The sequence below is a fragment of the Protomyctophum parallelum genome, assembly GCF_964188405.1.
Source record: "Protomyctophum parallelum genome assembly, chromosome: 18".
Classification (NCBI taxonomy): domain Eukaryota; kingdom Metazoa; phylum Chordata; class Actinopteri; order Myctophiformes; family Myctophidae; genus Protomyctophum; species Protomyctophum parallelum.
The window spans coordinates 44,048,321-44,062,561 of NC_139716.1; the positions used below are offsets into that span (position 1 = coordinate 44,048,321).

Consider the following 14,241-nt stretch of genomic DNA (forward strand, 5'->3'; position numbering starts at 1 on the left):
GATGGCGGAGGCGCTGGTTGTTACTATGGGACTTTATTTAATGATAAATCTATGAAGTTGTCTTATCAAAGCTCTCGTCGATCGGCAGCTCCGTGTTCGATTGCTTTCCCTTCAGGCACAATGCATTGAAAAAAGAGCAAGGTGGAGGATGAGGCCTTTTTTTTATGAGTATTCCATTTCAAATCGCACTGGCTGAATAAAGGGACTGTGTTTAGTGGCTCAATAGCAACTCCCCGTGACCACACGTCTAAAATATGAACGCTTCTAAAGACTCTTAGCCAGTGATTTAGTCCGATCAGCGCGACCACCTCCACCATCGCTGTTTTGGGCAGCGCTCTTCTTCTACAACCAGATAGAACGGTGGTGAGCGCTGGCCGTCGCTGAACTATCGGCCCTTGCAGCCGTCTGAGTGTCGTCTCTTGTTTCTATAGAATCCCTTTGGCGTGACTGAGCGGATCGGACGACACTTCCATGATGGAGGTGTGGAACTCTTCAGGGGGAGGAGGAGGAGGAGGAGGGGCAGCGGGGAACGGCAGCGGTCAGCGCACGGCGGAGCAGGTCCTGGTGCCCGTGCTGGACGTCCTCATGATGGCGCTGGGCGTCACGGGCCACGCCCTGGTGCTGGCCGTCCTGTGTGGGCGTGGCGGGCGCAGGAGGAGGGGCGGAGCCACGGGGGGGCCCATGTCGGGCCCGGGGACAGGTATGTTGTTGTGTAGTTTAGCCTATGTTAGGTTCTGTTCTGTTTGGCACCAACGTCCTCCTGACCTCCTGGTGGCGCTGTGACCTCCTGGTGGCGCTGTGACCTCCTGCCTCTCTCTCCCGACAGGCACCGACGTCCTCCTGGTGGCGCTGAGCGTGGCCGACCTCCTCCTCCTCGCCACGCTGCCGTTCCACACGGCCGCCGTGGCGACGCAGCACTGGCCCTTTGGTGACTTCCTGTGCCGCGCCCTCAGCTTCCTGGGCGCCGCCTGCGCCTCGGCCTCCGCCTACACGCTGGCCGCGCTGGCCGTGTCGCGCTACCTCACGGTGGTGACGCCCGCCGCGGCCTACCGCCTGCTGTCCCCACGGAGGTACTAATATATACACACCTATACACTACCTGTCCCCACGGAGGTAGCATAATATATACACACCTATACACTGTCCCCACGGAGGTAGCATAATATATACACACCTATACACTGTCCCCACGGAGGTACTAATATATACACACATCCATTACTACCTGTCCCCACAGAGGTACTAATATATACACACCTATACACTACCTGTCCCCACGGATGTACTAATATATATACACACCTATACACTGTCCCCACGGAGGTACTAATATATACACACACCTATACACTGTCCCCACGGAGGTACTAATATATATACACACCTATACACTGTCCCCACGGAGGTACTAATATATATACACACCTATACACTGTCCCCACGGAGGTACTAATATATATACACACCTATACACTGTCCCCACGGAGGTACTAATATATACACACACCTATACACTGTCCCCACGGAGGTACTAATATATATACACACCTATACACTGTCCCCACGGAGGTACTAATATATATACACACCTATACACTGTCCCCACGGAGGTACTAATATATATACACACCTATACACTGTCCCCACGGAGGTACTAATATATATACACACCTATACACTGTCCCCACGGAGGTACTAATATATATACACACCTATACACTGTCCCCACGGAGGTACTAATATATACACACCTATACACTGTCCCCACGGAGGTACTAATATATACACACCTATACACTGTCCCCACGGAGGTACTAATATATACACACAGCCTGTCTGTCCCCACGGAGGTACTAATATATACACACATCGATTACTACCTGTCCCCACGGAGGTAGTCTACTAATATATACACACATCCTGTCTGTCCTTTAGAGTATATATGAATAGAGACGGCACCCGAGTTCTCCTTCCATCCACTTGCATTAAGTTGCTCAAAAGCGCATGAGGCGATTTCAGTCCTCCTTCCGGGTAGGAACAGAGTGCATTCTGCGCACAAACGCGAACGAGCGTGCTGCCGTCGTGAACGTGCACAATAATAGTCAACGGAGCAGCGCGTTCATGTGTTTGGGGCCAGGCTGCAATACCTTCATTCGGCCACTATGTCCATTTCGCCCCAGGGTTTCCTCTGGGTGCCTTCTCTATTTATATATACTCTAAGTCTAAGGTCAGTCCCCACACGGAATTCGTGTCGTTACACCGCATTTCCAGTATATAAGGAGTGCTGGGTTGCGCCCCGACAATAGTCGCTAATAGTCAACGAGTTGAGAGCTCGTCCAAAAGTGCTCCTCTTACGAGATTTCAGCCCCTGCCTCTCTAACACTTTCCGCACATGCCTGCACACAGCCAAGGCCTGCCGCCTGCTGTCCACACGCAGGTACTAATATATACACACAGCCAAGGCCTACCGCCTGCTGTCCCCACTCAGGTACTAATATATACACACAGCCAAGGCCTGCCGCCTGCTGTCCACACGCAGGTACTAATATATACACACAGCCAAGGCCTACCGCCTGCTGTCCCCACTCAGGTACTAATATATACACACAGCCAAGGCCTGCCGCCTGCTGTCCACACGCAGGTACTAATATATACACACAGCCAAGGCCTACCGCCTGCTGTCCCCACTCAGGTACTAATATATACACACAGCCAAGGCCTGCCGCCTGCTGTCCACACGCAGGTACTAATATATGCACACACCCAAGGCCTACCGGCTGCTGTCCACACGCAGGTACTAATATATACACACAGCCAAGGCCTACCGCCTGCTGTCCACACGCAGGTACTAATATATACACACAGCCAAGGCCTACCGGCTGCTGTCCCCACGCAGGTACTAATATATGCACACACCCAAGGCCTACCGGCTGCTGTCCACACGCAGGTACTAATATATACACACAGCCAAGGCCTACCGCCTGCTGTCCACACGCAGGTACTAATATATACACACAGCCAAGGCCTACCGCCCTGCTGTCCACACGCAGGTACTAATATATACACACAGCCAAGGCCTACCGCCTGCTGTCCCCACGCAGGTACTAATATATACACACAGCCAAGGCCTACCGCCCTGCTGTCCACACGCAGGTACTAATATATACACACAGCCAAGGCCTACCGCCTGCTGTCCCCACGCAGGTACTAATATATACACACAGCCAAGGCCTACCGCCTGCTGTCCCCACGCAGGTACTAATATATACACACAGCCAAGGCCTACCGCCCTGCTGTCCACACGCAGGTACTACTATATACACACAGCCAAGGCCTACCGCCCTGCTGTCCCCACTCAGGTACTAATATATACACACAGCCAAGGCCTACCGCCTGCTGTCCACACGCAGGTACTAATATATGCACACAGCCAAGGCCTACTGTCCACACGGAGGTACTAATATATGCACACAGCCAAGGCCTACCGGCTGCTGTCCCCACGCAGGTACTAATATATGCACACAGCCAAGGCCTACCGCCTGCTGTCCACACAGAGGTACTAATATATGCACACAGCCAAGGTCTACCGGCTGCTGTCCCCACGCAGGTACTAATATATGCACACACCCAAGGCCTACCGGCTGCTGTCCACACGCAGGTACTAATATATACACACAGCCAAGGCCTACCGCCTGCTGTCCACACTCAGGTATACTAATATATACACACAGCCAAGGCCTGCCGCCTGCTGTCCACACGCAGGTACTACTCTCAGGGTGACCGCGGCTGTAGCTCTCCTCTGGGTCCCGGCCTCCCTCCCTCCCTCCATCAGTACTGCCACACTATCAAAAGAGCTGCGGACTGTTTCGGCCGCGGTCAGCCGAAAAACCGGGTTTTTAGACAGCTGGTGGATGGAAAAGAAGCTCCACTTCCGCGGACGGCTTGCGGACGACCGCGGACGACTTGCGCTCTCCTCAGCTTCTTTCGTCCGCGGAGGTGGAGCTTAATTCCCGTCCACCAGCTGTCTAAAAACCAGCTGCGCACACACGCAGTCACAGCTTCTTCTGTCCGCAGCGCAACATCTTTTTCCGCTTAGGTCTGGAAACGGGGCCTGTCTGTCTGTCTCTCTCTCTGACTGTCTGCCTGTCTCTCTCTCTCTCTCTCAGGGTCACGGGGGTCGTAGCGCTCCTCTGGGTCCCGGCCTGCCTGTCTCTCTCTCTGACTGTCTGCCTGTCTCTCTCTCTGACTGCCTGCCTGTCTCTCTCTCTGACTGTCTGCCTGTCTCTCTCTCTCTCTCTCTCTCAGGGTCACGGGGGTCGTAGCGCTCCTCTGGGTCCCGGCCTGCCTGTCTCTCTCTCTGACTGTCTGCCTGTCTCTCTCTCTGACTGCCTGCCTGTCTCTCTCTCTGACTGTCTGCCTGTCTCTCTCTCTCTCTCTCTCTCAGGGTCACGGGGGTCGTAGCGCTCCTCTGGGTCCCGGCCTGCCTGTCTCTCTCTCTCTGACTGTCTGCCTGTCTCTCTCTCTCTCTCTCAGGGTCACGGGGGTCGTAGCGCTCCTCTGGGTCCCGGCCTGCGCCCTGGCGGCTCCTCAGCTAGACTTCCGCACCGTGGTGACTCCGCGGCGCCCCCTAGAGGAGGAGGGGGAACGCCTGGCGTGCTTCGCCTTCCTGTCGCAGCAGGAGCAGCTGGCCATGGGCCTGTGTCACTTCCTGCTGGCCTTCCTGCTGCCGCTGGCGACCATCGCCGTGGCGTACGGCGGCATCTACGCCTTCCTGTGGCGGAGCCGGCGCGACGGCAGAGCGCCCCAGGTGAGGCCCGGACCAGTGTTGCTTTTGGCAGCACATTTCTATTTTAGTTTTAGTCATTAGTGTCTTGGAACAGTTTTCACGTAGTTTTAGTCACATTTTAGTCACCTGGAATGTTCTAGTGTTTAGTCTAGTTTTAGTCGACTAAATGTCATATGATTTTAGTCGACTAAATCTACAGGTGATTTAGTCGGCTAAAATGTATTTTTGCGGGCCCTGTTGCCGTCATAATGACTTATTGTACACTTGTTGAAAATAGTGTAGAATGACTTATACTGGATCTGTTGTCCACTAGTCCCTTCCTGACATTTTAGTCTAGTTTTTATTTGTTGACGAAATTGTCAGTATATTTAGTCTTAGTTTTAGTCACCATAGCATAGTTTTAATTTAGTTTCCATTTAGTTTTCTTCATAGGAAAAAGGTAGTCGACGAACATTTTTCGTCTTAGTTTTAGTCGACAAAAACAACACTGCTACCAGAGCAAGGTGACCCATATCTCTCTCTCTCTACCGCCCCCTACAGGTGGAGCGCTACCAGAGCATGTTGACCCATATCTCTATCTCTCTACTGCCCCCTACAGGTGGAGCGCTACCAGAGCATGTTGACCCATATCTCTCTCTCTACCGCCCCCTACAGGTGGAGCGCTACCAGAGCAAGGTGACCCATATCTCTCTCTCTACCGCCCCCTACAGGTGGAGCGCTACCAGAGCATGTTGACCCATATCTCTCTCTCTACCGCCCCCTACAGGTTAAAGCGCTACCAGAGCATGTTGACCCATATCTCTCTCTCTACCGCCCCCTACAGGTGGAGCGCTACCAGAGCATGTTGACCCATATCTCTCTCTCTCTCTACTGCCCCCTACAGGTGGAGCGCTACCAGAGCATGTTGACCCATATCTCTCTCTCTACCACCCCCTACAGGTGGAGCGCTACCAGAGCATGTTGACCCATATCTCTCTCTCTCTACTGCCCCCTACAGTTTAAAGCGCTACCAGACAGTGTTGACCCATATCTCTCTCTCTCTCTGCCGCCCTCTACAGGTGGAGCGCTACCAGAGCAAGGTGACCCATATCTCTCTCTCTCTCTGCCGCCCTCTACAGGTGGAGCACTACCAGAGCAAGGTGACCCATATCTCTCTCTCTCTCTGCCGCCCCCTACAGGTGGAGCGCTACCAGAGCAAGGTGACCCATATCTCTCTCTCTCTCTGCCGCCCCCTACAGGTGGAGCGCTACCAGAGCAAGGTGACCCATATCTCTCTCTCTCTCTGCCGCCCCCTACAGGTGGAGCGCTACCAGAGCAAGGTGACCCAGACGTCGGTGGCTCTGGTCCTGTCCTTCACGCTGTGCTGGCTGCCGTCTTACGGCCTCACGCTGGCGCTGCTGGCCTCCGCCAGCCAGGGGGCGGCGGGCGCCTCGCCACGCTACGGAGCCTTCAGCGCCTTCGCCCGCTTCACGGCCGTGGCCTCCACCGTCATGAACCCCCTCCTCTACGTGCTCATGTCCCAGAAGTTCAGACGGGACGTCCTGGCACTGCTGAGGAGGGGGAGGGGGAGGGGGAGGAAGGAGGGGGAGGAGGCAGGGGGTGTGGTCAACGGGGGAGGGGCGAGGGGCGGGGCAGGGGGTGTGGTCAACGTAGCCATGACCCGAGTGGAATAGTATAAGAGAGTGGGGCGACACGCTTCCAAACATTGGAACTATCCCATTGAGACAAAGTGGGGTGCTATGGGCTATAGTTCCAAACATTGGAACTATCCCATTGACACAAAGCAGGGTGCTATGGGCTATAGTTCCAAACATTGGAACTATCCCATTGACACAAAGCAGGGTGCTATGGGCTATAGTTCCAAACATTGGAACTATCCCATTGAGACAAAGCGGGGTGCTATTTGGGCTATAGTTCCATACATTGGAACTATCCCATTGAGACAAAGTGGGGTGCTATGGGCTATAGTTCCAAACATTGGAACTATCCCATTGACACAAAGCAGGGTGCTATTTGGGCTATAGTTCCAAACATTGGAACTATCCCATTGACACAAAGCGGGTGCTATGGGCTATAGTTCCACACATTGGAACTATCCCATTGACACAAAGCGGGGTGCTATTTGGGCTATAGTTCCAAACATTGGAACTATCCCATTGAGACAAAGCGGGGTGCTATTTGGGCTATAGTTCCAAACATTGGAACTATCCCATTGAGACAAAGCGGGGTGCTATTTGGGCTATAGTTCCAAACATTGGAACTATCCCATTGAGACAAAGCGGGGTGCTATTTGGGCTATAGTTCCATACATTGGAACTATCCCATTGAGACAAAGTGGGGTGCTATGGGCTATAGTTCCAAACATTGGAACTATCCCATTGACACAAAGCAGGGTGCTATTTGGGCTATAGTTCCAAACATTGGAACTATCCCATTGACACAAAGCGGGGTGCTATGGGCTATAGTTCCACACATTGGAACTATCCCATTGACACAAAGCGGGGTGCTATTTGGGCTATAGTTCCAAACATTGGAACTATCCCATTGAGACAAAGCGGGGTGCTATTTGGGCTATAGTTCCAAACATTGGAACTATCCCATTGAGACAAAGCGGGGTGCTATTTGGGCTATAGTTCCAAACATTGGAACTATCCCATTGAGACAAAGCGGGGTGCTATGGGCTACTATAGAAGACCAGGCCCCTCACACAGACCCCGCCCCTCAAATACACCACGCCCCTCACATAGGCCCCGCCCCTCACACAGGCCCCGCCCCTCAAATACACCACGCCCCTCACATAGGCCCCGCCCCGTCACACTTTTCCAACCCGGAAGAAGCTGGGGTGAAAATGGAGTATATGCGCTGGGTTTACTGTTTGTTTTTACTTCAATGTTTGTTTTAAAAACGCCGTTGACAATGAAGGGAAATTGATGTTTGTTTTGTCCCTATAAACACAAACATTAAATCCCATTATCAATAAAGATAATGTAATGTTTGTTTTGACACCATCATCATTACATCATTACATAAGATGATAAGAGCGCCCCTCACTTCACACGGGTGTGATTTTTAATATTGTAGTAGATTAAATAATCTTGCAAAGATGAAGGAATGACGAAGTGAAGTGTTGAGAATTTATTAAAGGGATTGTGACATTAAAAAAAAGGTTTTGGAATTGTTTTTAGGTTTTCTAATCTCAATTGCACCCAAAAAACATGAACTTTTAACATTCAGTAGATTTTCTGTGATCTGGGGTTTTCTGGCTCAAACAGGTGCTCTGATTTTCCTGCTGTTTGTGATGAAATCCCATATATGTCAATGGGATTTGCCAGCAGATGTCACTGTTTTCACTGTGTTGCCTGTTTTCATTGTAGCTCAAAAGGCTTCCAAACCCCAAAGAAAACTTCAGAACACAGAAAATCCACTGAATGTTCAAAGTTCAGGTTTTTTGGGTGTAATTGAGGTCATAAAACCTAAAGAAAAAAGAAAAATAAAAATAAATGAAAATGAATGTCATAAAACCTTTAAGAAGATTGAGCAGAGTAACGACATACAGAGAGTGAGGAACAGGCCTCCTCCTTGCCTGTCCCAGCAGCCCCTCCGGGCGCCAGCCTCCTCAACCCCATTCTCAGACAGTCCTTATAATCTTGTCCTAACAGAGATGCCACACTGAATGTACATATAAGGATCTGCGCTAAACATAAGGGCGACACACAAATAAGTATACCTTTGCTGACAGCGTGGAGGAGTCAAGTCAGCTGTTAGATTGACAGCTGCATGAATTAGACTGAGCACATTGGTGAGAAAATACACTTAAATGGAAGGAAGATATATAGACAATAATGCATATATCTGGCACTGTAGTTGGCATACTAAAATTCCCATTACAATATTTAGCTATTAGTGTACAAACATTAAATTATTTAGCTATTAGTGTACAAACATTAAATTCCCATTGACAATGAATGGGGAATGTACGTCATGATGATAAGATTATATAACGCCCCTCACTTCACTCGGGTGTGATTTTTAACTCCCCTGGGGATCCTGGGGACCTCAATCCAGAGGGCCACTATAGTTCCACACTCACTCCAGAGGGCCACTATAGTTCCACACTCACTCCAGAGGGCCACTATAGTTCCACACTCACTCCAGAGGGCCACTATAGTTCCACACTCACTCCAGAGGGCCACTATAGTTCCACACTCACTCCAGAGGGCCACTATATTTCCACACTCACTCCAGAGGGCCACTATAGTTCCACACTCACTCCAGAGGGGCCACTATAGTTCCACACTCACTCCAGAGGGCCACTATAGTTCCACACTCACTCCAGAGGGCCACTATAGTTCCACACTCACTCCAGAGGGCCACTATAGTTCCACACTCACTCCAGAGGGCCACTATATTTCCACACTCACTCCAGAGGGCCACTATAGTTCCACACTCACTCCAGAGGGGCCACTATAGTTCCACACTCACTCCAGAGGGCCACTATAGTTCCACACTCACTCCAGAGGGCCACTATAGTTCCACACTCACTCCAGAGGGGCCACTATAGTTCCACACTCACTCCAGAGGGCCACTATAGTTCCACACTCACTCCAGAGGGCCACTATAGTTCCACACTCACTCCAGAGGGCCACATTGCATATTACTGTCATAGCAAAAATAGCAGATCTACAAGCTCAAAACGCATTTTGAGCTTGTAGATCTGCTATTTTTTGCCATTATTTGAATTGAAATCCTGAATGATGTTCTTTTGCTATTTTTGAATCCTGAACAATATTTTTTTTATTTAATTTCAAATGCCTTTGATTATAGTTATGTTAACTTCATGAACTAAATACAAATACATTCTGACAAAAAAAAGACAATAACATTTTACTACTACTCATTAAGCTACTAATTCAGACTCGGTAATTAAAGCGGGTCATAGTTGCATGTTTGGAATTGTAACAGGAGATAAAATAAATAAATATTCCGATATTAATCTGAAAAAAATTAGTTCAAGTCCGTTGCTCTCCCCTTGTCCCCCATATATGAGGACTAGGTTGGTCTCCCCTTGTCCCCCATATATGGGGACTAGGTTGGTCTCCCCTTGTCCCCCATATATGGGGACTAGGTTGGTCTCCCCTTGTCCCCCATATATGAGGACTAGGTTGGTCTCCCCTTGTCCCCCATATATGGGGACTAGGTTGGTCTCCCCTTGTCCCCCATATATGGGGACTAGGTTGGTCTCCCCTTGTCCCCCATATATGAGGACTAGGTTGGTCTCCCCTTGTCCCCCATATATGGGGACTAGGTTGGTCTCCCCTTGTCCCCCATATATGGGGACTAGGTTGGTCTCCCCTTGTCCCCCATATATGGGGACTAGGTTGGTCTCCCCTTGTCCCCCATATATGAGGACTAGGTTGGTCTCCCCTTGTCCCCCATATATGGGGACTAGGTTGGTCTCCCCTTGTCCCCCATATATGGGGACTAGGTTGGTGGAGGGTGTGTAGAGCCCAGGATCACATTAGATGATTGACACAGGGGTGAAAAATGGGTTACAAAATCGTGGGATAAAAAATATATTAAAAAACATAAACTGTAAAAACTAAGAAAATGTAATATTCTGTGTTATTAGAAAACCAATACCACACACTTTTTACAACTGTAGAAGCGACAATAAAGTCATGTTTGATATGGAATGACGTGGTGGAAGCCTCCCTTTTCTCTGTGGTGGAATAAATACTGCATTTACTCAAATACTGTATTTAACACTTGGTTTTGCCCAGGAATCTTTCAGAATAAAAGGTGCCCGCAGCAGATGAGGCAGATTTTACTCTGAAAAGCCTCGCCTTCCATTTCCCCCCAAAAACCCGGGAGGTATAATCTTCCATTACTACATCGCCAGATCTCTCCCTAGGAGCGTTAATATTCTAAACGAGATGCTTGATTATATTAGGTCAGAAATGTGTTAAGAAGTTTGCCGTTCTGATCAAAACCATGGAGGAAAACGACGTAGATTCAGAGAGAACAGACAGTGTTGTGGGCACCGTAACCAAGGAGAACAGACAGCGTTGTGGGCACCGTAACCAAGGAAACAGACAGTGTTGTGGGCACCGTAACCAAGGAGAACAGACAGCGTTGTGGGCACCGTAACCAAGGAGAACAGACAGCGTTGTGGGCCCGTAACCAAGGAAACAGACAGTGTTGTGGGCCCGTAACCAAGGAAACAGACAGCGTTGTGGGCACCGTAACCAAGGAGACAGACAGCGTTGTGGGCACCGTAACCAAGGAGAACAGACAGCGTTGTGGGCACCGTAACCAAGGAGAACAGACAGCGTTGTGGGCACCGTAACCAAGGAGACAGACAGCGTTGTGGGCACCGTAACCAAGGAGAACAGACAGCGTTGTGGGCACCGTAACCAAGGAGAACAGACAGCGTTGTGGGCACCGTAACCAAGGAAACAGACAGCGTTGTGGGCACCGTAACCAAGGAGAACAGACAGCGTTGTGGGCACCGTAACCAAGGAGAACAGACAGCGTTGTGGGCACCGTAACCAAGGAGACAGACAGCGTTGTGGGCACCGTAACCAAGGAGAACAGACAGCGTTGTGGGCACCGTAACCAAGGAAACAGACAGCGTTGTGGGCACCGTAACCAAGGAGACAGACAGCGTTGTGGGCACCGTAACCAAGGAGAACAGACAGCGTTGTGGGCACCGTAACCAAGGAGAACAGACAGCGTTGTGGGCACCGTAACCAAGGAGACAGACAGCGTTGTGGGCACCGTAACCAAGGAGAACAGACAGCGTTGTGGGCACCGTAACCAAGGAAACAGACAGCGTTGTGGGCACCGTAACCAAGGAGAACAGACAGCGTTGTGGGCACCGTAACCAAGGAGAACAGACAGCGTTGTGGGCACCGTAACCAAGGAAACAGACAGCGTTGTGGGCACCGTAACCAAGGAGAACAGACAGCGTTGTGGGCACCGTAACCAAGGAAACAGACAGCGTTGTGGGCACCGTAACCAAGGAAACAGACAGCGTTGTGGGCACCGTAACCAAGGAAACAGACAGCGTTGTGGGCCCGTAACCAAGGAAGTAAATGTCTGCGCGACCACCAACAGCCAATAGGAAAAGAGAGAGCTGCACAAGGCGCTGGGGACGTCACGGGGACTACATCTGTTAACCCTTGGCCTACAATTCACGGAAAAAACGGAATTAATCGAAAAATCTAAACCTCCCGTTAACGGAAAAAGCGGAATGACAATCAATATCAGTTATCGCGGGGTCAAAAGAGCAAAAATTAATATTTTTTCGCTAATATCACTAATGTTGGATGTAATTTACCAAAAAACGGCCGAAATCCGCGCGATCGTGCGCTATCGTGCACGCGCGCCGTCTCTATGTGCGTCGCTGTAAAAAATGTGATATTTTGCGATCTTTTGGGGTTGATTTGAGGTAAATTTGACTTAGTTATGAAAAATATAGCATTAGCTTAGCAATCCGGACCAGCCAAGCTATTGACTAGGGTCAAAATACTACAGGTTGTTGTTGATCGTTGAACCGGAAGTGACTTAGGAAGATCTGTCTATTTTAGCCAAAAGCAGCATAATGATGCTTTCCCGCCATCTGGTGGCGAATCGAGAGAATACATTTGCAATGAATGCAAAAAGAAAAACATCTCTTCAATCCACCAGATCTTTCTTGTATGTTAAAACGATGAATTAAAAATATGCCAATTTGTTACCCAAACCAAAAAATTGGGACTGGTAGTCTAAGGGTTAAGTACAGTTTTGACTGAGCTACTTTTACTAGTTCTAGTTACTTTGTACATTTAGATAATTCTAATTACAAAACATACGCTGATTAATTAAGCGCTTCATTTTGTATGGCTTGAATGGCCCAGATGGACCCATACAGGTACAACTGGTTCCATGTGGACATTCTCAGAGTTACATGTGCAAACACGCACGCATGCACGCACGTGTGCACACACACACACACACACACACACACACACACACACACACACACACACACACACACACACACACACACACACACACACACACACACACACACACACACACACACACACACACACACACACACACACACACACACACACACACACACAGCGAGCGGATAGGTGTTAAACTATCCACTGTAGCAGTTGTCAGAGCAGTAGCAGGTCAGTCTATGACGTCAGGCCTCTACGACACACCAACTTGGCCTACATGTGACATCATGTCTACGTCACACGTAGGCCCGCTAACCTATATAAGTGCTGACCCACACAGCAGGACTGCGTTCCTTCAAGTCATCCATTGAAGGTACTCGGCCACTGCATTCTTTCTTTTACGGGGTGAAACTTATTAGCTGCTGTGTGAAATGCTTCGTTGGACGGTGCACCTAAAAGGTCTTCCAGAGACACCTGATGCTGCTGTAGCCGTGGACCACAAAGTGTACTGCTTTAGGGGAGAACCTCCGACTGATGTGCATGTCTTCAACACAATGTCTTTATCCTGGATCAAGCTCCCTCACCCACAGACACCTGGAAGAGGACAACGCCCCCTTGAGGTTGCCTGTTTGATAATCAGACGCACAGCTGTGCTCATTGACCCTTTCATCTACATCTGGGGGGGAATGACTTGGGACTGCAGCACGGTGCTTTATGCATTTGATGTCGACGACCAAATAATGCTCACACCTGTGGCTTCTGGGACTGTCCCAGAGGGGAGGCACGGCCACTCAGCCTGTGTCCTGGGGAAGGTCATGTTTATCCACGGAGGATTCTCCTATCTGATGGTATACACTAATGACACATACAAGTTGGACACCAGCACAATGGTCTGGTCTTTCATTAACACCAGAGGAACTCCATCTCCTGCCTCAGTATGTCACTCAACAACCATCATCGGGACAAAGATGTTTGTATTTGGAGGCTATGGGGGGGATCAGCACTACAACACCATCAGGGTGTTTGACACAGAGACCGACCACTGGCTGGACACGCCTTCTGCAGAGCTTGTTCCAGAAGAACGCTGCGGTCATTCAGCCTTTACCTACAATGGAGAGCTGTACATACAGCGACACAGCTATTACGAGTACTTAAATTACCTGTGGAAATTCAGTCCAGAGACCTTCTCCTGGAAGAAGGTTGAGTCCAAAGGGAAAGTTCCACGTTTAAGCACTTCTGTGTACGACCTCCCACTATGCTGTCACATAGTGGGAGGTCGTATGTTCCTCTTTGGAGGAGTCAAAACACCTAAAGACCTGTATGTCTTGGACCTAAGTCCTAGTCTGAAGACGTTGTGTAAGCTAGCAGTTATTCAGTACGGTCTGGAGCAGTCTGGACTCCCACACAACATCAGGTGGGAACTGGCAGCCATGACTACCAACAGCCAATAGGAACTGGCAGCCATGACTACCAACAGCCAATAGGAACTGGCAGCCATGACAA

The 14,241-nt window shown here is 49.9% G+C and overlaps 2 protein-coding genes across 2 annotated transcripts in view; one reads left to right on the forward strand and one right to left on the reverse strand.

The window, feature by feature from the left end:
- Positions 1–14,241, reverse strand: part of LOC310875288 (low-density lipoprotein receptor-related protein 1-like) — a 285,578-nt gene that overhangs the window by 151,057 nt on the left and 120,280 nt on the right.
- Positions 475–6,459, forward strand: LOC310875636 (galanin receptor type 2-like; the record flags this gene model as incomplete). Its single annotated transcript, XM_083788924.1, has 4 exons — positions 475–712; positions 827–1,070; positions 4,534–4,807; positions 6,085–6,459. The coding sequence occupies 4 exons, from the start codon at positions 475–477 to the stop codon at positions 6,457–6,459; spliced, it is 1,131 nt and encodes a 376-aa protein (XP_083645050.1).